Consider the following 24,916-nt stretch of genomic DNA (forward strand, 5'->3'; position numbering starts at 1 on the left):
TTATCATACCAATGAAAATCAGTAAAAAAGAGTCAGGATTTTATTATATCTCGGAAGGGAAAGGCTTCTAATCTTTGAAACAAAAGAAATCACAAAAGATGAAAATTCCACTATACGAAATGTGAAACTTTCACAGATGCAAAAACAACAACAATGACAACAACAAAAACCCACCACAATAAACATTAAAAGGAAAGGAAAACAATACTCTAGGAGAATGTTTTGCATAAAATAAAGCAATGGTTAATTTCTCTGACATAAAAAGATATTGTTAGGACTGTAGGACTGACAGGGAAAATCCTAATTCCAATAGAAAAATGGGCCAAAGAAACGAAGAGGCAATTTATGTAAGAAGAAATACAGCTCATCAGCACAGCTGAAGACATTCACTCCCAAATGACAGAAGTGGCACACAATGAGCAGGGAGCTCTCAATTTAAAAGCTGAAAGATGTGCCACTTAGAAAAGACAAATCACATGATGAAGACAGACAGAACGTGGTCTGCCCATAATGGAGCATTACTCAGTCATAAAAAGGAGCAGCACTAACCATGTGACAACATGGAAGAACCCCGAAAACATGATGCTGAGTGAAAGAAGCCAGACTCCAAAGGACAAATGTTCAAGATTCCACTCACATGAAAAGACAAGAACAGGCAGACCCACAGAGACAGAAAGAACGGTGGTTGCCAAAGGCTGAAGAAGGGAAAAAGGAGTGACTGATAGTGAGTATGAAGTTTCTTTTTGGGAATGTTCTGGAATGGATACTGGCACAACTTTGTGAATTTACTAACAACCACTGAACTGCACAATTTAAAAGGGTAAATTTGACCGGGTGCGGTGACTCACACCTATAATCCCAGCATTTTGGAAGGTTAAGGTGGGAGGATTACTTGAACCCAGGAGTTTGAGACCAGCCTGGGGAACATAGAAAGACCTCGTCTCTACAAAAAATCAAAAAATTAGCTGGGCATAGTGGCGGTTGCCTGCAGTCTCAGCTACTTGGGTAGCTGAGGAGGATGAATCACCTGAGCCCAGGAGGTTGAGGTGATCATGCCACTGCCCTCCAGCCTGGGTGACAAAGTAAGACTCTGATACAAACCAAAAAAGTGTGTGTGGGGGGGTAAATTTTATTTTATGGTATATGAGTTGTATCTCAACTTTTAAAAGAGCTCATGGAATAAAAAATTTAAAAAGACATATCACCCAGCACAGGCCTAGTGGAGACATCTTCCCCCTTAATACCACTGACAGCAGTCTAAGGCAATGTAACTATCTCAGACAGAATTTGGTAGCATGTGCCAAGGGCCATAAGAAGGTTCACACCCTCTGATTCAGGGAGTGAATCCAGGGAGTTTATGCTAAGGACATAATTCAGAAGAAAAAAAAAAAAACACACATGCAAAGATATTCAGTTAAGATGTTTACAGTTGAAAACCACCGAGCTGTTCAAGTAAGAGAAAACAGTAAACAAGCTATGATTTACCAATTCTGTATAACACTAGATAGTCACCAAAAAGTGTACAAATACACTGGTGCTGTATATATAGTTACATTCTTAAATATTTATAATGAGAATTGGAAAAAAAACAGATTGTAAATGTGTGCCTACTGCACAAAGATAACAAAAATTAAGTAGTTTGGGCAAGGTCTAGAAAGGAATCGTTTAAAAACAGTGGCTATGTTAGTGTGCTGGGGCTGGAAGTGAGTTTTCTATCCTTTTCTCCCAATCTTTATTGTTGTGATGAAGTATTAAAAATATAAAAAAACAAAATCCAAAAGATCACATCTTCCAAACACAAAGATCACATCTTCCAAACACAAAGGCCAATCTATGTTCATTAAGGAATAAAGTAATTACAACTGGGTCTTTAATTATAGGTGGAAAGTTGTATAGACGAAATGTAGTTGATTCAGGGGCCAAAATCAAGATGCCAAAGCAAAAAGGAAAACTGATTTCATTAATTTATAACCTGACTTACTCTGTAACAGACTTAAGGAATAACAAATCACCACTTCCAATAGCCCTGGTACTCTAGGCAGGTAAAGATAAACTTTCTTTTTTTAATTTTTTGAGTTGGAGTCTCACTCTGCTGCCCAGGCTGGAGTGCAGTGGCAAGCTCACGGTCACCGCAGCCTCAACCTGCTGGGCTCAGGCGATTCTTCCGCCTCAGCCTTCCAAGTAGCTGAAACTACAGGCATGTACTATCACACCTGGCTAATTTTTTTTTTTAATTGTAGAGACGAGGTCAAGCCAAGTTGCTCAGGCTGGTCTCAAACCCCTGAGTTCAGGCAATTCTCTCACCTCGGTCTCCCAAAGTGCTGGGATTACAGGCTTGAGTCACTATGCCTGGCCAAAACTTCCCTTTTTTAACTGCAGAAGAAAGTTAAAGACTTAAAGGTCTGGGCTAAGTCTAAGTTCACCACCAAGTCAGAGACCAAGTCAGAGAGAAGGTTCACCTTATCTACAATTCTTCCTGTGACTCCCATGCCGTTGAGGATGGTGACATTAACAACTGTCGGCATTCCTCCATAGTAGATGGGCTGGGAGCAGTAGGGCCACATGTAGGGACACTCAGTCAGATCTATGTAGCTGGGGCTCAAACTGAAATAAAGAATACAGTGTTAGAGTAGATCATACTAGAAATTGCAATGAAGCAATACAACTGTGCAGGACAGAGCTAACAGCACAGACCTGAGCCTCCCCCAGGGCCTGCTTGCAGGACTGCCCTGGCTGGCACCTGGGGACCTGGCTTGGAGTGCTCCTACACGGGCAAGGCCTCTGTGCCAGCCTGCTAGGCTGCTATACCGACATCAGGATGTATGGGGAACACCTCTTTCCCCCGGAGAGTCTGGAGCTTTGGTAGTTACAGCTGGCCGAGAACAAGTATGTGACCAGCCCTGACAGACACTTGAACTTGAGTCTCAAGGGAGATTCCCTGGGCAGAAACACACACATGTCAATGTAGCTCACTGCTCAGCTGAAGGCAGTTGAGAGCCTAGGAAGCCTGAGCTGGGGTGCTCCAGATGCCCTCTCCCCTGTAGATCCACTATACCTTCTTGATGTGCAAAAGGCATCTCAGTGTGACCACAGGCTGAGTCCCATGAGTCCCAGGCAAAGCATCAAGCCTGGGAGTGGTGCTGGGAACCCTGCCATAATTTGTGTCAGAAGTGTTGACACAAGTGCTCCCACAATTCTGTTTCATAGTTTCCCCTTATCTGAAATGGATTTGTGTTAACATCACTCCTGGTGCAGGAGCAATGTTGTCTACGTTAAGGTGAAAAGATAGGCAGAAGTGAGTGCTTTAGCCAGGACATGACCCAAGGTGACCACCCTCAGGACAGCAGGCTGAGTGAGCTCATCAAGCTGCACCTGTGTCCAACAGGGACATGCCTGCTCACCTGCTTCTTCCTATGAAGGATGTCTAACCTTTCTCAGACATCAACTACATGAAGAATATTTTCTATTAGTTTGTGATATCAAAGACTTATCTGGGTCAACTGAATTACTACAAAAAAACCAAACAGAATATCTTTAGGGATACTGTGACTTCCATGGGTAGTTATAAATAACACTATCAGTTAGTCATCTAAAATAGATACCACCCAATTTAAGAACTCTAAGTGGGCTGGCCATCAGACTACAATTGCATGCATCAACAAAGGCACCTGTTCTACCTAAAACAAGTTTGTAAACCTTGCTGTAGACCTGTACTCTATAAACAGTTTAATTCAACCAACAAGACTAAACTTAGAAATCATTATCAGCAAACAGAATTCAACATCATATTTTAAAAAACAATGCACTAAAACAAAGTGGGATTTATTTCAGGAATGTGAGATTGGTTCAATATTGGGAAATTCATTAATATGATAAACCATATTAACAGGTCTAAACTATGTATATGATTTACCTTTATAGATGCTGAAAAAGTCTACAAAATTTAATGCACAGTCATGATGAAAAACACTCAAGAAAATAGCAACTGACAGATAATCTCCTACCATAATAAAATAAGTATATATACCTTAGTCATAAAGCCAGCATCACAGTTAATGAGAAAACACAGGGCATTCCCACTGAGGTGAGGAAGGATACCCACTGTCTCCACTGTTATTCAGCACTGTGCTACAGATACTAGCCCTGCAACTCAACAGGAAAAAAAAATCAAGTCCTTAGAATTAGTAAGGAAGGGGCAAGAAATCTCTATTTCCATAGGAAATGTTAGTATACCTGGAAAATGCTAGAATATCAATGATTAAACTAACTCACACAAGATTTTAGTTAGGTAGCAGGAAATAAATTAACAGAAATAGAAGCAACCAGTTAGAGGATATAACAGTGAAAACCTCATCTACAAGAGCAACAAAAGGTTAAATACTTAAACTTACCCCAAAATGTGCAAACTCTACAGGAAGACAACCGTAAACCCTACTGGAAGACACAAAGACTTAACAAGTGGAAACACAACAGCTGGGCGTGGTGGCTAATGCTTTTAATTCTAGCACTTTGGAAGGCCGAGGTGAGAGAATTGCCTGAGCCCATGGGTTCGAGACCAGCCTGGGCAACTTGGCGAGACCGAATAAATGAATGAATAAATGAATGATTGCCGGGCATGGTGGCACATGCCTGCAGTTCCAGCTACTTGGAAGGCTGAGGGAGAAGAATCACCTGAGTCCAGTAGGTCTAGGCTGTGGTGGCTGTGAGCGTGCCACTGCACTCCAGCCTGGGCGACAGAGTGAGACTCCAATTCAAAACAAACAAACAGAAACACATCCTTTGCTCGGATAAAATAACAGAAAAATATCACTTCTAAGTTCATTTAAAATTTAATGCAATCCCAATAAAAATTCCAACAAGTTTCTTTCATGGAGTTAGATAAGTTGACGTGAAAATTCATATGAAGAAAACAAACATTCAAAAACAGCCAAGAAAACACTGAAAAAAAAATTACCAGGGGACCTAGTACTACCAGACATTAAAGCACATTATAAAGCCTTTATAACTAAAGGCTATGTACAGTGTGGCATTGGTACATAGACAGATAGACCAGTGGAATGGACTAGAAAAACCCAGAGACAGACCCAAACACATATGAAAATTTAGTACATTATAATTGCTCAAATCACTGGGGCAATGATAAACTTTTTTTTCTGCAGCCAAAATTTACTCATTAAATTATGAACTTTTTAATGAATAGAGCTGTAACATAACTCACACCATACACAAGAATAAACTCCAAATGAATCACAGAATCTCAAGTAAATAAAAGAGAATAAACAAGTATTGGAAGAAAACATGGGTGGATTTCTCATCCCCCAGGTGCACACAAAGACTTTCTAGGGCTCGAAATCCAAAGGCAATAATAAAAGCAAAGATGAACAAATTTGACTATTTTAACAAAACAAAAACTGCATGGCAACAAACATCTTACACAAAAGCAAAAGACAACCGGCAAATGGGACAAAGATCTGCAGCATGTATCACGGACAAAAGGTTACCAACCCTAGCATATGAAGAATTCACAGAGAGGGACCAAAACTCCACAGAAAGAGAGGAAGAAGAATGAACAATTGGTCCAACAGATAGGAAAATGACCCTTTAAACACAGACATACGTGACCAAACTCACACTAGAGAAATACAAATTAAAACTATACTGGGATACCATTTCTAATCTGTCAGACTGGCAAAAAGGTTAACAAGTGTGACAGAACATTCTGCTGAGGTTGGGGGAAACGGGCACTTTCACCCTGTGGATGAATACAGACCAGCACAACCCTTCCAGAGTGGACACCACCATACCTAACGAGGCTACCTGGGGCACTTGACTTTGCCCCAGGAGTACCACATCTAGGAATTTATCCTGAAGAAACACCTCCAGCAAAATGAAGATACCTAGGCACAACATTATTCATTCCAACGGTTTATCATTACAAAATACTGGAAACACCTTAAATGCCCAAATGTAGATAAGTGGCTGAATAAACAATTGTATGTTACATGATCCAGCTGTTAAGAACAATCTCTATGGACATACTGCACCCAGGGTGATAAGTGAAAAAAGCCAAGTGCAAAAGAACATCCACAGTCACACTGTCCTCATGCACACCTGCTCATGTGTGCAAAAGGGAACTTAAGAAGCAAAAATTAAGACCTAAGGTGACTGTCGCCATGAGCATAAGGGTGCTTGGGAGCAGATGAGAGTGGGGGATGGTAACAGGGACATCTTTTTGCACTGTTCTGACCTTCAAACATGGCAATGCTTCATCCACCTAGTAACTAGCTGAAATCAACCAGGATATGGGGAGATCCAAATACTAACAAATGAGCCCAATTGTATGAGAAATGAACAGTCAGAAAGGCATTAACCTAAGCAACACTGGGAAACACTGAATGTTCTGTAAAGCTGAAGACAAAAAAAGCACCCCCCTCACAGATATCGTACTCTGGCTAGCAACTGAGGTGTTCTCCATGGGATGGGTTAGCAACTCTAACGTGGCTTGGTATGTATGTCCTAGGCTGAGCAAGCAAGCGAGTGCATCAGAATCAGGAGGGCCAGGATTCTCAGTGCTGGAAAGGAGTTAGAGCATGGAGGGAAGGTATGGACTGGTGTAGGTGGGGTCAGGAGATGGTGTGAACTTGTGTTTCTGACACACAGACAGACACAGGAAGAGGTGTGCATGCACACGTGCACATTTCCTTAGCTGTCTGCTAATGAGACTAGAAACGACAAGGCACAGTAACTATGTACACACCCAGTGCCAAGTCTTCTTTTCTAAACACCATTCTCCAGTCAAGGAACAGGCTGCTAGGAGAAAGAACCAATGCCAAGGCTGTAGCACAGAAACGCATGACGGGCATCCTGTGCCACCAAAAAGAAAGACGTGCTCAGACAGTAATGGAGAAAGGCCAAACAGACACCGACACCAACGAACCAGAAATGTTCCCAACAGCCAATGGGGGATAATCTGAACAACAGATTAGACAGTGACATTAATGGATTATAATCCAGAGTAAATGTCCAGTGTCCATATGAAATGAAGAACTGAATAAGCAAATCAATGAACAGAAAGGCTGGTTCCTCCTTCCAGCAGAATTCCAATTAATACAAGCAGAAGAAATGAGGGAAACAGAAAATCGCCATGTGTCCAACTCCTCCACAACAGTCACCGAAGGCAAGAGCCATCAATGGATGCTAAAATTGGTGAGGGAAAGTATTTAAGAAACAAGGTCATCCTAAAGGTCATCCCACCTCACAAGACCCTTAGGTATCACAAAGAAAAAATGGCAGCTTTACTGTGGAGATGCCTGTAAAGACCATCTCTGCCCCACGGGCCAGCTGCTCTGACCTCCTGCGGCAGGAGCACAGCCAGCAGACAACCCCAGTTGCTGCCCTTGGTCCACCATGGCTGTGCCAAGGCTAGGCTTCCTCCAGCTGCTCCTGGTCAGTGACTGAGTGCAGAGCAGGGACTCGGGCAGACCCATTCCCGAGGGACACAGGACTCCTCCAACAGGCAACTCTGGTTCCAGAATTTCCCATCAGCCCAAACTGTCTTAAACCTGGGTGGCAACCTGAAGCTCCTCCCTCCCAACCCCCTTCCCTCTCCTCAGGGCATCAGATCCACACCCCAGGCCTCAGACCCCCCTGCCCTGCCTATTCCCACTCCCTTCCCTTGGCCTTCACAGGCACTCATGCCCCCGTCAAATCTCTTAGGCATTTGATTCCACGCTGGCGCCTGCTTCTTGGAGGACCCAGACTGACAGACCACATTAATCAAATGATGAAAACAATGCCACCAGTAATAAGAAAAAACGAAGAACTGTCCACAGTTAGAACTCCAAGACTAAGAAGACAGGGTGACTAAACGCAATGTAGGACCCCAGACTAAATCCCAGATCAGAAAAAGGACCTGAGAGGGACAATGGGCAGAGTCTGTAGGTCAGGCAGCAATGCCGAGTTAATGTTAATTCCAGAATTGAGGCTTATTCCGTGGCTATGTTAAGACACTAGCGTTAGAGAAAACTAGAGGAAGGTTTACGGACTAGATAAGGGTTTATGGGTTCTCATGGACCATTTGTGATACCTCGTTGTAAATCTCAAATCATTTCAGAATAAAAGGTGGAAAAGTTTTACTAAAAATGCTAACTTTAAACTAATCATGAGAAAACATCCGATAAGCCCACAGTGAGAGACAGTCTACAAAATACGTGACCAGAACTTTTCAAAAGAGTTAAAGTCATGAATGAAATAGAAGACAACAAACTGTCAAAGGTCAGAGCAAAAAGGAGACTGACTGCTGACCATAAGAGAGAGGGGGTGAGGCCTGGACCCAATGAGGGCAAGAGGGTGGGGGGGGCAAAATGGGCACCATCTGCAGATTAATGACCACACAGTGTTAGCAGGAACCTGTCAGCTTCACAGCTGCACTGTGGCCATCTCAGAGGCAGTGGCAATGAGGCAGGGCAGAGGCTGCACGAGAACACTCTCCTCTGTATTTCTGCAAAATTTCTGTAAACTGAATTTTATTTCAGAATTTTAAAAAGTAGCCAAGAAACACAAAAATCACTCTTTTCAACCACTGATAGTAAAAGCAACATTAATGAATCAAAGCAGTCAAGAGTTCTGCCAGCAGCGTCCCAAGAGAAGTGACAGCCGAAACTCTCACTTAGTGCCCAGTCCTGTGTGATTAGAGGCCACCCTCCTCCATGCAGAGGAAAAGACCCTAGAGGCTAGCGGGAAGAAAGGAGTCCTCAGAGAAGGGTACTGACCTCGCCTGTGGCTTGTAGCTGTTGAGGATCTGGTAGGCTCTGAGCAGGTCAAGCTTGCCGTGGCCTTGCTCGAACATGTTGACACCAGGAAGCCGCCGGGCAGACGCGATCAGGGCCTGCTTCATGCTAGCAGGATTCACCAGCTCACGTTTCTGGACTGTGCTGGAGGAAAAATCAAATATTTGCTCACTTTCTCTCAGTAGACCACCCCTCCCTAAACTGCCAGCTGACCACCCCTCCCTAGCCTGCCAGCTGACCACCTCTCCCTAGCCTGTTAGCTGACCACTTCTCCCTAGTCTGCCATCTGATCACCTCTCCCTAGCCTGCCAGCTGACCACCCCTCCCTAGCCTGCCAGCTGACTACCTCTCCCTAGCCTACCTGCTGACCACCTCTCCCTAACCTACCAGTTGACGACCTCTCCCTAGCCTACCTGCTGCCCACCTCTCCCTAGCCTCTGTCCTTGCTTCACATCTGGCAGGAGCATCACCAGAGCACAAGCTGGCCCTCATTTCTGTACCTGCCCCAGAATTCATGTGGCCTCTACGTAGTTTTTCTGAACAGTGACTTATGGGCTAGTCTCTGCTTATGCTAACTTTATCAGTGACGATATGTTTCTGATAATTCAACTGACTCAACCACACGGGCTGCGGAGATAAGAATGTGTAAGAGGTACTGGCTCCTCAGGGGACACACTGGCTGGGAGAAAACAGCACACAGGATACTAGTGAAGGACCTCAACGTAGGAAGGGCAGGGGGCGGGGTTTCAGTGAAAGCCACAGCCTCCAGAGTGAAACCTGGCCCCTTGTGTCCTGACAGGGAGGCCTGTGCAGGATGCCTCATCCCTGGGGGCTTCACCTTTGGAAACACCACAGACCTGAGGCCACCTCTGAGTTTCAGTATCAGAATGCATCCTGAACAGTCTGTAACACACAGCTTGACCCAGCTAGGACATTATTAGGCAACACTAGCACCGAAACATTTGTGTATCTGTGTATTATAAATTCAAGTAAATTTTAATTTCTAAATTGAGGGGGGAAATTAGTAGGCAAAAAGGGAAAACTTACTCTCCTAAGTTCCTAAATATTTTTATATGATGGTGGGTGGTCGTGGAGTCTAGGCAGGTTATCTAAACAGGAAGTCTGATGCAAGGAGAAGTAAGAGGAGATACAGTCGGATTAATCCTCAATGACAGAATAAAAGAACCACTAACAGCTACAGACCAACAATCTGTCCCCACTTCCCGCCTATAGAGCCAAATCCAGGATGAGGCTCCACTTCCTTCTGAGACTGTGAAGTGGGACAGCCCTAACCCTAACCTTAACCCTTGGTGCTAGCATCTACTGGAGCTAGGTCAAGGCACACATTGTTCCTGAACAATGACACTGGCATTTTCATCTGCTGCAGGGAGATGAGAGATAAAGTTTTCCTTGCTGCTGAAAACACCTGTACTCTAAAACACCAACGGGAAAACCATCTCCTCTTCTCCCCACTGACTTAGCAGAGAGAGGGGACGGCTCAACAGTAACATGTGAACTCTCAATCCTTCCTGACACTCGTGGCCAGTGGGAGAAACGAGCCAGGATTTTCTGTCTCCAGATCAACAAGACTGGAGATAGCCCTAGCTGAATGCTCTCCACCTGGCAAACACAAGGGCACAGGTGACCCAGGTAGCCCACAGCTTACCTTCCCTTCCCTCTGTTCTTCACTTTATGTAACATGGGAAAGAGAAAAACCACTGGAAAGAAACATACTGCTTCCAGCAAGCCCACAGTTATTCTCCAAAGGCTACTCTGGCCAGCGCCAACAGTTTTCAAGCAAGGGGCTCTGAGCTGGAAGGAGAAGATGCGGGAAGAGGGAAGAAGTAGACACCTACCTTTACCAAGGATGACTAACAAAGTAACCTCTGGCACTCGGAGCTAAAATAAACATTCAGTTTACTTACTTTTAAAGAGGATTTTAAATATAAAACCATCTACTATCATTTGCATATTTTAATTAACTTATAAATTGTAGACTATTAAAACTTTCAAATCTGCAGAGTTCTATGTTATCACAGCATACTAGCCCAACTAAAACTTCATCTAGCTAGAAAAGGCAAAATTTATTTTGGGGGAAAATGCAGTGACAAAATAATTGCTGGCCCCAAAGATACCGTTTTTATGACTGGTAATAAACCCATCCAACTAGAAGTGAGAGCACACTGGCTTGATTCTAGTATACTATCTTTGAAAACTTTCTTCCAGTTTCATTATCTGCAAGACTAAGGGTCAATCACTAAGCTTTGTTCCAATTGTATATGAAATCCAATGGAATGAAGAGAAGTGGTGAGTGTCAGTCTCTGGCCAGTTGACAGCCTTAGCTAACAGAGGACACTGAAAGGTGAGTCCTTGCCACAAAAACAACAAATGGGTAGCTCTGCACAAGACAGATGTACGAACGTGCCTCACCCCCCCATACTATCTTGCATGAATGGGCTTCACCCAGCAGACCTCTTACTATCTCGTGTGGATGGGCTTCATCCTGCAGTCCTCTTAGTATCTCACATGAATGTGCTTCCCTACACAGCCCTCTTACAATCTTACGTGAATGTGCTTCATCCCGCAGCCCTCTTACTATCTGCGTATCCCGTAACATCATGTTGTGTACCTCACAGATATACAATACAACTTATTTTTCTAAGGAAATGGAGGTGATAGGAAGAATGTATCTTACTTTTTTGTTCCTTGCCTGATATATATACTTCTCTGGATATAAAAAGTAAAGTTCTTACACATACTCAGTATTTTCTTTTTCTGAATTGGTCTCACTCTTGTCACTCAGGCTGGAGGGCAGAGGCACACTCACCACCGGGCTCAGGCAATCCTTCCACCTCAACCTTCCAAGTAGCTGGAACTACAGGCATACACCACCATGCCTGGCTAATTTTTTGATCTATTGTAGAGATGAGGTCTCGCCAAGTTGCCCAGGCTGGTCTCGAACCCGTGGACTCAAGCAATCCTCTCACCTCGGCCTCCCAAAGTGCTGGGATTATAGGCATGAGCCACCACGCCTGGCCTAGTATTATTTTTTAAAACAAGAGTTGAGTAACAGGTATTTTGCCCATGTACGATGCTGTATGGTTTAATTTACAAAGTCTATAGTTAGACATCGCCTATATAAAAGGGACGCCTACCTCTTGTAGAGATGAAGAAACAAAGAAAGACCAAGACTGTGATATGCCTAAACTCTCAAGCTAGTCAGGGCAGGGGCAAGACTCAACTGCTCTGCTGACCCCAAGTGCCCCATCCTGATGCTGGGGCTGCCGGTCTCTGCTGAGCGACACTCACCTCACTAGCAGGGTGACGGCGCCTGCAACCACGGGAGAGGCAACGCTGGTCCCCGAGAGGGCCCGGCACCCCCCTTTCACACCAGAACCCCGCACTCCAGCACCATAGGTGACAATGTCAGGTTTCACACGACCGTAGCCTCCTGGCAGTTCCTGTGAATAAAAGCAGCTCAGTTTCTCCATCTCTCACGTCGGCATAAGCCACATGTGATTACGAGTGAATAAAACCCGAAGAAAATATGGGCTATTGACAAGCACATAAACCTAAAGAAAGTACTGGTTTTAGTGTGAAATTCAGTGCAATACAGAAAAAAAACAAGCCTAGACGACAATGTAGACAATACAATTATTTTTAGTATGTCTTATAATAACCAGTGCAATAGTAAGGGCATAAAGCAATTAAAAATAAACATTTTAACTTCACTAACACCAAGACTAGAAGCTGGACACTGACTTGTCACTAAGACCAGAATCTCAAAACTGCTTTATCTCTAGATAAAAACCAGAAATAAGTTAGAAAAATTAGAAAATTAAAAATTAGGGATAAAAGCCAAACACATTTCATCAAAGGGAAGAAAAAAGTAGATGGTTATGACTGAATGTTTCAAATTGTTGTCCAAAGGGAGCTAAGAAACCACTGAGAAGGGCAGCACTGACTATATAACTAACTTGGGATCTGATTGTAACTGAGTATTCTCTTAAGTTTCCTGGGAATTGAGGCAAAACGAGAAGAGCAACAGGAGCTCATGTTCCATGAGAAAAAAGCCAACCAGTCTAAAGGGAAACCCTCCCTGATCACCAAACATGGCTCCACCTGCATGGGACATTATGTGAGGTCTCTTCCACTGCAGCTCTGTGAATGACGGAAGAACATTCCTCTAGGTGTCACTGAAAGGCAACTCAGGATGGAGGCCACAGACATGACCACCTACCACAGGTTCCTTGAAGTGTTTACACAGGAGCCAGAGATGGAAACTGGGAGACACAGGTGAAAGGACACACAGCACAGTCCTGGGACTGGCTACCCCCAAGAGTGGGTCCACCAGCCACGGTGTCAAGTCATGGGGCTGGCTCCAGGAGGTGGCATCTGAGGGTGTGAGGCATGGACTCCTGGTGGAGCTGACTGAAGGGGTGCTGGGGTGCTGATGCTGCCATGGTACCAAGGCTCAAATGGAAGGCTATCCCAAAAAGTGCTGCCAGTGTGGACCAGGCCCACAGTGCTCCCAAGAAAGCTGTGCATCTTTCCAGGGATATACCTGGGACTTGTGAGCTTGGCCACATCAGGTCAGAGCATCAAGAGACGATCTGATCCTGAGAATGTGAGGGCAGGGTGTCCCCTTGGCCACTCGAGGGTAAGGGAGCGTCCCATTTGTAATCAAACCTTCTCCTGATAGGTAAAGGAGGGTGAGTCAGCTGTATAATCAAGCCCCAGCAGCTGCAGTATTAACTTGCTGGAGTTATTCTGATTTTGTTCGGCTAACCACAATTCTTTCCATGTTAGCTGTTAACATGGAACTGTTCTCAATGCCTTCTACTTCTTAAGGTTAAAAAAGCCCAGCTCACCACTGAGGACTGCTCATCTCACAACTAGACAGGACAAGCGAGCAGGAACCAGTTCACCTATAAGGTGATTCAACACTAAGTCAGTAAGAAGCAGGTCTGGAAAATACCACTGAGAACTGGCCCGTGCTCTCAAGTGGCAGATGTCAAGGGGGCCAGGGCTCTGGTCCTCACAGCTGGACAAGCACCCACACCCCCGGCTATTCAGTGTGTGAGCCCGAGGGCCAGTCGACCTCACAAGCTTATAATCTGTGCCCGCACAAATATACTCCAAGGCTCTTAAACCAACAGTTCCATTGTCACAAAAGACTAAGAAAGAAAAGCATACCCAGGTAGTCATTCCCCGTGAAGAAAAGCGGGCAATGTTATCTTCAAAGTCAATGCCACCTACTCCAATCACATCCATTTGATCAGCAGGGTTATTCAGAGTGCTAAATTGAGACACAAAAAAATAAGGGACAAGAAATAATTGAAAATGAATAATTCAAATAAGGGCAAATACTCCCAGAAAAGTTGAAGGCTTTAGGAGGTTCTTCGGTGAGATGTGTGCACCGTCCTGTAAAAGGCCATGTTCCCTGCCTCCTGCGTGCTGTGCTCAGATCACACCCTCTCACCTGGACCGTCCCTCCTTTATTTCCCTCCCTGTCTACTTACCACACATGGGTCCTGCTCAAGGCTCACCTTTTCCCTTACTACGCTGAGCTTTAAGAATCTTTGCAAGATCCTTCAACTTGAGCCTCAAAAGGCTTGCCACTGTAACAATCCCCCACCTAACTACATGTTCGCAATCACTTTCAGACTGCTGCTAATATATTCACCTTGCCTTCCCCTAGAACAGACACTTCTCTGGGAAGAAACCACACCCACACATCTGCATCCACCACAGTCAGAAGGCTCAGCGTTCAGGGGGCCTTCTGTAGTGTCATGCCACCTTCTTCGTGGGGAACTGTGGGAACGACTACCATTACTCTGCAACCCTGAGCTCCTTGGAGGAGGCCATGGACATAAGAAAGAAGCCAGTACTTCTCTTCAATACCTCAAGTGCACCAGAGCTACAGAGAAACCACAGTGAAACCACTCATGACAAGCATGTTTAGACTAGAAAGTCAACATGAAGTTGAGCTACTTGAAAGTATAAGACAATCAGCTATAAAACTGTATATCTAAGCTTTATCCATCATGGCTCTGCTACCAAAAAAATGAACTCTGACAACTCAACAACTATTACTGCTTCCAAGTGACTTCAGAGACACTAGTAGCAACAGTTCTAGAACACATATTCTTTGTTTTTCGAGTCAGAGTCTCACTCTGTCACCCAGGCTGGAGTGCAGTGGCATACTCATGGCAACTACAGCCTCAACCTGCTGGGCTCAGGTGACCCTTCCACCTCAGCCTTCCAAGTATCTGGAATTACAGACATGCACCACCACACCCGGCTAATTTTTTGATTTACTGTAGAGACGAGGCCTTGCCAGCTTGCCCAGGCTGGTCTCAAACCCCTGAGCTCAGCCAGTCCTCTCACCTCTGCCTCCCAAAGTGCTGGGATTACAGGCATAATAAGCCAACTGCGCCCGGCAGAGTACACGCTCTTAAACCACACTGAGCCAACAGTAGCACTGCCTTCACAGCTCACAGGCTACCAACACACTACCAGGTGGTCACTCACAGGAGCCAATAATGATTTTCCATTGGATGATGTAGACATTTACAAACTCCCATGAACTCAAGGAGCAGAGGTTAGTCCAGAAGTCGCTGGCAGGGCCTCCCAGCAAAGTTAACAAAAAAAAAATTGCCACTTCCCACCCTCTCTCTACCTGACAATTCCTGTAAAACTCGGTGTACTTTAAACCCTTAAAAAATAAGGGAAGGCATCAAGAAGGATGGGCTAGAAATAAAGAAGTTAGTGTTGGTTCTAAGAAGCCAGATGCCCAAGCAGTGACGCCATGCCTGCTGCAGGCTGGGCTGCAGATCACCTGCCACTTCCCATCACTGCAGGAGAAGTGCATAAGGCAACAGGAGTATGCAAACCTGGTGGGGACTGGCACTCCTCAAGACTTTTCTCCCCTAACATACTATAAATTCACAGCTCTTTGATAAGAAGCTATTGAGCACAACTGTCCACAAAAGACACAGGACTTCGGGAGGATGGCTAGTACATAGCAAAGCAGTCAGAACAGCATGTGCAAGAGCTGGTAATCCAGACAGGTATGAGCAGGACCAGCAGCAGGGATGGTGAGGGAGAGCCTGAAACAAGCGTGGTGTCTACAGGAGACGCGAGGAGACCGGGCCTGAGGAGGATGTGCATGGAGTAGTGCAAACAGAGGTGAGCCAGTGGATTCTGGCTCAAGCTGGCAAACTACGGCCCAGGGGCCAAACAAAGCCCACCTGTTTTCACAAATAGCCATGTTGAACACAGTCACACTCACTCATTTACAACACATGACAACGGCAGAGCTGAGTAGCTGCAGCAGAGACCATAGGGCCTATAAAGCCTAAAATATTTACTACCTGGCTCTTCAGAGAAAAAAGGTTGTAATTCCAGGTTGGAATATCAAAGACCTTGAAAACCACGAAGAAAATTCAGATTTGATCTATGAGGCAATAATAACCCACTGTAAATTCCTGAACAGAAACTGCCAGAATATGTGCTTTAACAGTAGAAATACAGAAAAAAGAAGGGAAAGAGAGCAACTGCCACTCACAGAGCACCAGTGTCCATAGTGCTCTAAGTTCTGCTGTCTAAGCTCAACCTCACAGCCAGCATGCAGGCAGGTCACACACCACCCCCATGACAAGTAAAGTTCCCTCAGTCTGTAAGTGGTAGGTTAGACCTGTCTGCCTCCACACCTGGTTCCATCCCTATCCATGCTGCAAGAGCTGAAGTGGGAAGGAGGACAGACCTGGAAACACTGACAACCTGGGGGACTCAACTGATGGGTCTCAGCCTTGAGTGGGGACATCAGAAATCAGAGAAAAATCTGAAAACCTGACAAGATGACTTGGTAATTGGTGTCTGCCATGGTACCACTACAGTTAGCAAATGTTCCTGCCACTTACACCTATGGATGTACCACTGATGCCACACAAAACCCAGACCATGGCACCTCTTACAAAGAGACAGGATCATGGACTCAACTATGAGACTAGGACCTATGACTGCCAACACACATTTTCAGAGCTTTATAAACATCAACCTCACAGATGAGCGTCATACTATGGCCGGGTGCTTGATGTAAGTTCAGCTGATCCTCACAAAAACCTGCTTTCCCACAGCAGGCACTTCTAGGATGTCCCAGAAAGATATAGTGAGTAAGTCACATCACAGACACACACCTACCCATGTGCACCACAGACGGGCACACACAGGCATGAGTGTATACACTCGGCCTCTCTCTCTACTGTTGCGTGGCTCACTGAGCACACACTCTAGACTGCTCTCTTTTTTCTTGGTTGCCTCAAACCCTTTGTCACAGTAGCAAACTGCACAAGGCCTGGGTATCCAAGGAAGGAGGGTGACAAACACCCTCCTACAGAAGCCTTCTAGCACAAGTGCTATCTATAGATAAAACTCAGAGTTGCAGGTAGAAAGAAAACCCATATCTCTGCCAAACAGAAGGTAGCTGGCTGGGAGTCAGTGGTAGATGTTTCACATCTCATGCTGCTTGAATTCACAACAGCTTGGCACAAAGACTCCTGTGTGATACCGTCCTGCTTCTTCCCACCTGATCCCTCCTGTCAACTCCCAAATATCGCCTGTGTCTCTGCCAGACTCCCCCAAGTATGTCCTCCCATGAAGTCATGCTGCAGTATCTGCACTTGGTCTTCCCAGAAAGACAGGGCCCTCATCTACTTACCCCTCCCCCCATATTTTGTACACAGTGGGTCTCACAAATATGCAGATTCCATTTCTCTCGAACAGTCACTTTTCTGTTTTTTGTTTTGTTTTGTTTTGTTTTTTTGAGTTGGAGTCTCACTCTGTCACCCAGACTGGAGTGCAGTGGCTGCTCCCGGCCACTGCAGCTTCGACCTGCTGGGCTCCGGCGATCCTTCCGCCTCAGCCTTCCAAGTAGCTGGAACTACAGGCGCACGCTACCACACCCGGCTAATTTTTGATTTATTGTAGAGATGAGGTCTCGCCAAGTTGCCCAGGCAGGTCTCGAACCCACAGGCTCAGGCAATCTGCTCACCCCAGCCTCCCAAAGGCGCAGGATTACAGGCTGAGCCACCGAGCCCAGCTGGTTTTGAGGATGAAAAGGTAGAATAAAAACTTCAGGCCTCTAAATCACAATTTACAGCAAAGTTTTTTTAAAAATTAAACAGAAAGAAGACTGGCCTGGAGCTGATGCCTGCTAAAGTGAGTGGCCAGTGAATGGCATGGGGCACATTATGTGCCTATTTTTTGTATGAGGAAGACATTCAAAATGTAGTTTCAGACAGAAACAGGTATACATAAACACACAGACAACAATTTTTTGGTTATTTAAGGGCCCCCACCCCAAATCCCTAAGGTCACTTCTGCTGGGGATACTTACCCGTAAAGAGGTCCGTCATTGCCAATAGCAGAAACCATGATGACATTGTTAGCTGTCAATTCCCACACCTACAAAAGTAGCAAGCACTTTAATGAAAGTATACCACTTTTAAACAGTCGGTATATAATAGCCAAGAAAGTATTACAACATTTAAAAACAGCCCTAAAAAAAAAACACCCTCAAAATGTAGCACTGGACCATACAGAGGTGGCTGTGTCAGGTAACTAACAACTTTAGACAACAACTAGGAGTGCACAGAGCAGACACTACCTTTCTAGTCATTTTCAGGAAAACATGGCATTGATATACTTAGGTAAGACAGGATCAACGAGGCACTGTGTACTTCTCATCAACACCTACTTCCGAGGCTTCTAACTCGCTGGATTTATGACATGCAAGTCATTAGAGTTCACAGCGTTAACCATCTGTCCTTACAAAGCTGTCAGCACCTGGACGAAAAGCCACCAGCACACTAGAAATGATGCAAAGCCAGGTTGCCAAAGAGCAGGAGCCATCATCCAACCACTGTGTGCGGTGATTCAACCCACCTTATCAACAAAGGGGTGATCCATGAAGTCAGGACCACCGATGCTGAGGTTCAATACATCAATCTTCTTTAAGATGGCATAGTTGAAGGCATCCAAAAACCAAGATGTGTACGATACCTAAATTGTACAACAGTTCTCTTAGTGCTTCACTGAAAGACTCAAAGAGCTACAGTAGTTTTTATTTCTAAGACTCTCAAAAGCATGAAGTATTTCTCTTAATTTTTTTTAAACTTAAAATCAGAAAGAAATCCCCAATAAAAACAATGCTATGGCACGTAAAACACAATACCCAGAAGTTCCAAGTCTGTGGGGTTGGACTCAAGAAAGAGAGGGCTGTTTCCGCAGGGTCTCTCTCTAGGAGTTACACAGCTCGTGGCTTACAGCTTGCCCTCCTGATCAAGCCCAAACTTCAAACCTGCCCCTCTTACCAAAGGACTGATCCCTGGACACTTCTGTTCAGCACTTCGAACAAGTCCACTGGACTCGTCAAATATCCTCAATCCTGAGTGGGCTGAAGGACTCACAGCAGCAGGGACAGTTACCCCCACAGCATCCATTCTCTGGTGCTCAATCCCACCCACTTTCCTTAGGAAGTTAAGTGGTCAATCACCTCTAGTTGGTTTTTTGGTTTTATACAAAATTAAGCTTACAGTGGAAAGAGGAGAAACATCATGATTAAGAGTTATGTTTTTGGCTAGGCTCAGTGGCTCAGTCTGTAATCCCAGTACTTTGGGAGGCCGAGGCGAGTGGGTTGCCTGAGTCCATGGGTTTGAGACCCACCCGGGCAACTTGGCGAGACCTCATCTCTACAATAAATCAAAAATTAGCCAGATGTGGTAGCGCACCCTGTAGTTCCGGCTACTTAGAAGGCTGAGGCGGAAGGATCGCCGGGGCCGAGCAGGTTGAGGCTGTGGTGGCCGGGAGCGACCACTGCACTCCAGTCTGGGCGACAGAGTAAGACTTCAATTTTTTTAAAAAAAGTTATGTTTTTAAGAGGTCTTCACAAGTAAGACCACATATTTCTATCTGCTTGTATAAGGAATTCTAGGAGGCAGTGTATGAAAGGAAAACTATCAGCAAGCAGGCAGAGTATACGGGGCCGAGGCTGGGGGACACCTCGCTGTGTGGCCCTCTGACACCTCTGAGTGAAGCATTATCTACTCAAAAATTCACTTTAAAAAATAAATACCAGAACCTCTCCTTTTCTAAGACAGTTTCCAAATGAAGAGTGAGGGGACAAAGTCCGTAAATTCACAATGCCAGGTACGGGACACAGGGGTAAATAAAACAGCCTCTACCCTGAAGGTGCTGGAAATCACACTGGGAGGCAGATGCACACACTCACAGTCATTCCACTATGCAGACATAGGACATGGGGCACACAGAGCCCAGGCAAGCCAGAAGGTACAGAAAAAGCAGAAGAAACAAGGGACTGCCATACGTAGTAGCCCTGGCGCAGGGCCTTCAGTGTCCAGACCAGGCTGTTGAAGAGACAGTGGGAAAAGGGCAAAGACACATGGAAGGTAGAAGGACATGGCGAGCTGGTACAGATCCATGGGCAGCAGAAGGAGCTTAGCATCACAGATAGGGGCTGCTTCTAAACAGGTGTGGATAGTCCAGCGCTTTTACTCTTTACATTTCAGTATCAACTCCTGAAAAGTTTCAGGGTCTTCAAAACACCTACCTGATTATTGGTGAAAACCCTGAAAATATGAAGCTCTGCATCTGGAGCAAATCCTTGGCACTCCCTCATACTGGCTATCACACCTGCCACAAATGTGCCATGGCCCAGTCCTGTTGCCCATAAGGAAAAAAATATCGTTAGACACAATTGACAGCATGTGCCCTGATGCAGCGTTCCAACCATCACTTCCACAGACTTATCCCCCCAGCGCTGGGCAGGGAATCTGTGAGGCCATGGGAGTCTCTCCACTCAGCAGTCATCCAGCATGAGTGCCACTTCCAGGCCTAGCCACTCCTGCTCTCTTCCAGATGGGGGGATGTTCCTCTACCAGGCAACCTCCCCTTCTACTCCAGTTCCCAACATTCTCTGAGATATTCAGGAAAGTTTCTGCTATTGCAAGGGTACAGTAACATTGGGTTTGTCAGATTAACTGTTGGACAGACTGTGGAATCACTAGTACATGGAAAAGTAGGTTCTCAACCGACCCAACAGAGAGGATGGGAATGAGAGCCCATGTCCACATGCTCACTGCCATGCTGAGACCTACCGTCGTCCAGCGTTCGCTCGTTGGTCCAGTTGGTTCTCTCCTTCACATTTTTGAAGTGAGGATGCTTCTCACTCAGCCCAGTGTCAAAAACAGCAACTCTTACGTTAGCACCTTGTTCCAAAAAGAAAGCAAGCACAATTGTGTTTGAAGATACCACCTTTTGGACTGCTCAGAGGGAAACAAGGTCAGCTGAGCCGAGGCTAAGAAATGAGGGTAGCAGGAAAAATGCCATCATCTGTTGCTGAACAAGTTTTGAGGATAAACAGAAAACCTCTCTAGACCCTCCTTAGCTGTCCCCAAAGCTCAAGAATGGGCCAGCCCCTCCTCACTCCCTGAGGTCTCCTCCAGGCTGCCAGATGACTGATATCCCCTTCTCAGAATTTCCTCCAAGTCTCCTTTCCCCCATCCCCTTAAGAGGCTCACAAAGCACCCATAAAGCATAGACCTGAGGAGCAAGATGTGGCCAACTTGTCCTGTTTCTGACAAGGACAGCCATTTACTCAACACTTCTCATTTGTAACAATAAACTCTGCAGAGAGGGGTTATTAACACATACATACAAGGTTAATCATGTTTTAGGAAAAAAATCACTATAATATGTACTTTTCTATAATGATGAGTCTATTTCAGAAACCAGTCAAAAGCCATTTGCACCAATGTGAAATGCAACTGGCCTATTGGACCAAGAAATTCTAGAAATCATCTAGAAAAAATTACAAAATACCATTATTTCACAGCTAACTAACACAAAAAGGGTAATGTCTTTCTGACATGAGAGTTGTTTACATATCAATACTATGTTAAATAATCAGTTATACTACCTATCAAGATTGCTGCTACTTTTAAAACTTGCACACATAAAATTGAAAACCATTTGATTTTGGAAGAGTAACAAAAGATTTCTGATTATTAGAAAATGTGTTTTGTGAAGAAGTTCTCACTCTAAAAAGATAAAATCAAGAGGAGACTAACACCTTAATAAAACGTCAGTCCACTAGGCATTGAAGCTGAAGAATCTCGGACACTTTGAAGGGCAGAAGCTAAGGAGATCACAGGGGAGGAACAGGTCTCTAAGTCAAGGATACAGGAGAGAAGCCTTAACAAACTGTGATGTGCTGAGGGCAATGGAAACTGGCTTTCATTAAAAATCAGGGGGAAATCTTCAATTAGTTAAAACAGGAATGTTCTGCCATGATGAATCAATAAGGTAAAAAAACCATCCTCCTGGTTGTGAGTTTTACTGCACAGGATATGGTCATCAATATCATTTCCTGTTCTTCATCATTCTGCACATAGAGCACTAAACGCAAGGAATAAACTAACTTTCAAGAATATGCCCAAAGCCAAGTGACCATCTGTGAAAGTGACTTCTTTCCCTGAGAAGTTACAGAACTTTGCAGACTGCCAGTCAGCTCAGTCTGTGGGCATTGCTGTGTCTGTGTTGACAGGAGAGGAATGCACCACAATCTGCCCTTCACACAATGGTTAACAAAAATAGGACACAAATGGTGATAATTAGAAAAACCACAGAAACAGGTGCCTGGCATTAACAGGCATCAAAGACAAGGGAAGCTGGCCATATCCAGCTCGACAGCTAATAGGCAGGCTCGCTGCATGAGGCCACAGGCTAAGCATGAGGCACTCCCAAAGACGGAGTCCCCAGACACCAGGCATCACGCTGCTCCCCGGTTCCCAGCACACACCTGTATAGCCCATCTGCCACAGCACGTCTGCCTGCAGGGTCTGGGCAACCTGGCGTGGAATGGCTCTCAGCAGCCGTCTACTTGAATGCCTTCCTGTAGCATGCCAAAAGCCGGAGCCCAGGGAGAGACTAGCTCTTCGCAGGGGACGTGATGACTGCCACTTCTGGCTCCACCGGGTTTCATTGCAGGGCACTATAGGGTCAGCTGGGTAAGGAAAAGAAACGTCAGAAGAGGTAAAGCAAACACAATACCTGTCAGGCAAAACAATCATTCTAAACGCAGATGTTACCTTTTGAAATCCTGTTTGAAGGAAATTGGGGTTTGCTTCCTTTTCTAGAAGATTTTCTCAATGCAATTATAATTATAGGATATTATTCGCTGGGCTCAGTGGTTCAGCCTGTAATCCCACGCCTTGGGAGGCCGAGGTGAGTGGATTACCTGAGCAAGACCCGCCTGGGCAGGCGAAACACCTCATCTCTACAATAAATCAAAAAATTAGCCAGGCGTAGTAGCGCGCGCCTGTAGTTCCAGCTACTTGGAAGGTTGAGGCGGAAGGATCGCTGGAGCCCAGCAGGTCGAGGCTGCGGTGGCTGGGAGCGGCCACTGCACTCCAGTCTGGGCAACAGAGTGAGACTCCAACTCAAAAATAAACAAATAAATAAAGCAAACTGCTGCAATACTACAGGAAAACCTGGCTTTTCATCAACAACTTGTTCTCACTGAATCAGAAGGGGGAAAAATGTTGAAGAAAATGGCCGCTGACCAATCATGAGGTTATAGTTTTACTCAACATGTTACCAGATTTCTGGGACAGGAAAAGGCCAAGTTATCCCACTAAATATATCTCTGGCCAAACATCAATAGGCTCTTTTCTAAAACTTAATACTCTTATCTACTAAAATTTCACCTTTCAAAACACAAAAGAACGCAAAGAGTGAAGAACTATCCCATATCTTTATCTTGTAGGTAGATAATTGACTATATACTTTTGCCAAAACTTGCCAAAGTACACTCTAAAAAGGATAAATTTTACTCCCCGTAAATCTCTTCGTTTTTAAAAAATGGAGGAAAAAGCCCCACAAAAATACCACCAGAATGTTCCCTTTACCTTTCAAAGTCCATGATATAATGAAGACCAAATCAGAATTCAAATCAGTTCTAAGAAGAGAAAAATCTATAATACTATGCAGTTCTGTTTCTAAATCAAATTATGATAATTTTTATTCCAGTCCTACCAGGCTACACCCATAAAAGCATAGGGGTCTGGAAAAATACACAGTCATGTCAATCCCAGTAAGTAATTATTTGCACAGTCGAACTGAAATCATCCGTATTGGAATTCCTGTGTTGACTCTGATCGCCAAGTCAACAGCACAGGGCAATGCTGGAGTTACAAATCGATGAACAACATTTAGAACAGGAAAGGGGTCTATTCTGCTTTATCTTGAACATATTCAGTTCAGGGTTTCATGGTTTAAAAACAATTCAGAAAAACTGTAGTGTATTCACAGGAAAACACTTTAAATGATGAGGGGACTTGAAATTGTGTCATCTGAAAAACTGATGAAGAACTGAGGATTATTAGCTTGGAGAGAAGAAACTGCCAAAAGAGACACCATGGATATCTTCAAATAACAGGACAGACATCTGGATAATTATCCTTAAATACCATCTTGTGAATAAGTTAGCTCTGTCTTTTAGCCCATGGGATAGAACCAAATGGATGGAACCCAGAGTGAGACAGGTTTCAGGCCCGAATAAACCAAACCTTTTACCAACACGAGCCATAGAAATAACTGACACTTTGTCACTTATAACGTCCTGAACACTTTGCCAAACTCTCTTCACATGCATTATTTCATATTACTTCATGAGAACTCTGCGAGGTAGGCAGCATTATCACCATTTCACTAAAGAGAAAAAATGAAGAAGCTTAAAGAAGCAGTTTACTGCTCAAGGTCATGGCTAACTTTTAAGAATGGGCAAGTAGCTAGGTGTGGTGGCTCAACCCTGTAATCCCAGAACTTTGGGAGGCAGAGATTAAGAAGACTGCCTGAGTCCAGGGGCTCAAGACCAGCCTAGGCAACTTGACGAGACCTCGTCTCTACAATAAATCAAACAAATTAGCTGGGCATGGTGGCGCATGCCTGTGGTTCCAACTACTTGGAAGGCTGAGGCCCAGCAGGTCGAGGCTGTGGCAGCTATGAGTGTGCCACTGCACTCCAGCCTGGCCAAGAGAGTAAGA

The 24,916-nt window shown here is 44.8% G+C and overlaps 1 protein-coding gene across 1 annotated transcript in view; it reads right to left on the bottom strand.

Moving 5' to 3' along the window:
• MBTPS1 (membrane bound transcription factor peptidase, site 1) overlaps positions 1-24,916 on the bottom strand; it is a 62,315-nt gene that overhangs the window by 17,919 nt on the left and 19,480 nt on the right. The window contains exons 4-12 of the mRNA XM_008057623.2: positions 22,672-22,875; positions 20,969-21,079; positions 20,422-20,531; positions 18,738-18,854; positions 18,190-18,257; positions 13,986-14,088; positions 12,099-12,250; positions 8,772-8,933; positions 2,460-2,604 (exon numbers count right to left, since the gene is read on the bottom strand). Coding sequence (XP_008055814.1) covers positions 2,460-2,604; positions 8,772-8,933; positions 12,099-12,250; positions 13,986-14,088; positions 18,190-18,257; positions 18,738-18,854; positions 20,422-20,531; positions 20,969-21,079; positions 22,672-22,875 — 1,172 coding nt within the window. The remainder of the gene's footprint in view (positions 1-2,459; positions 2,605-8,771; positions 8,934-12,098; positions 12,251-13,985; positions 14,089-18,189; positions 18,258-18,737; positions 18,855-20,421; positions 20,532-20,968; positions 21,080-22,671; positions 22,876-24,916) is intronic.

Source organism: Carlito syrichta, unplaced genomic scaffold (genome assembly GCF_000164805.1).
Source record: "Carlito syrichta isolate Samal-C Ts95f unplaced genomic scaffold, Tarsius_syrichta-2.0.1 Scaffold303074, whole genome shotgun sequence".
In the NCBI taxonomy this organism is placed as follows: Eukaryota; Metazoa; Chordata; class Mammalia; order Primates; family Tarsiidae; genus Carlito; species Carlito syrichta.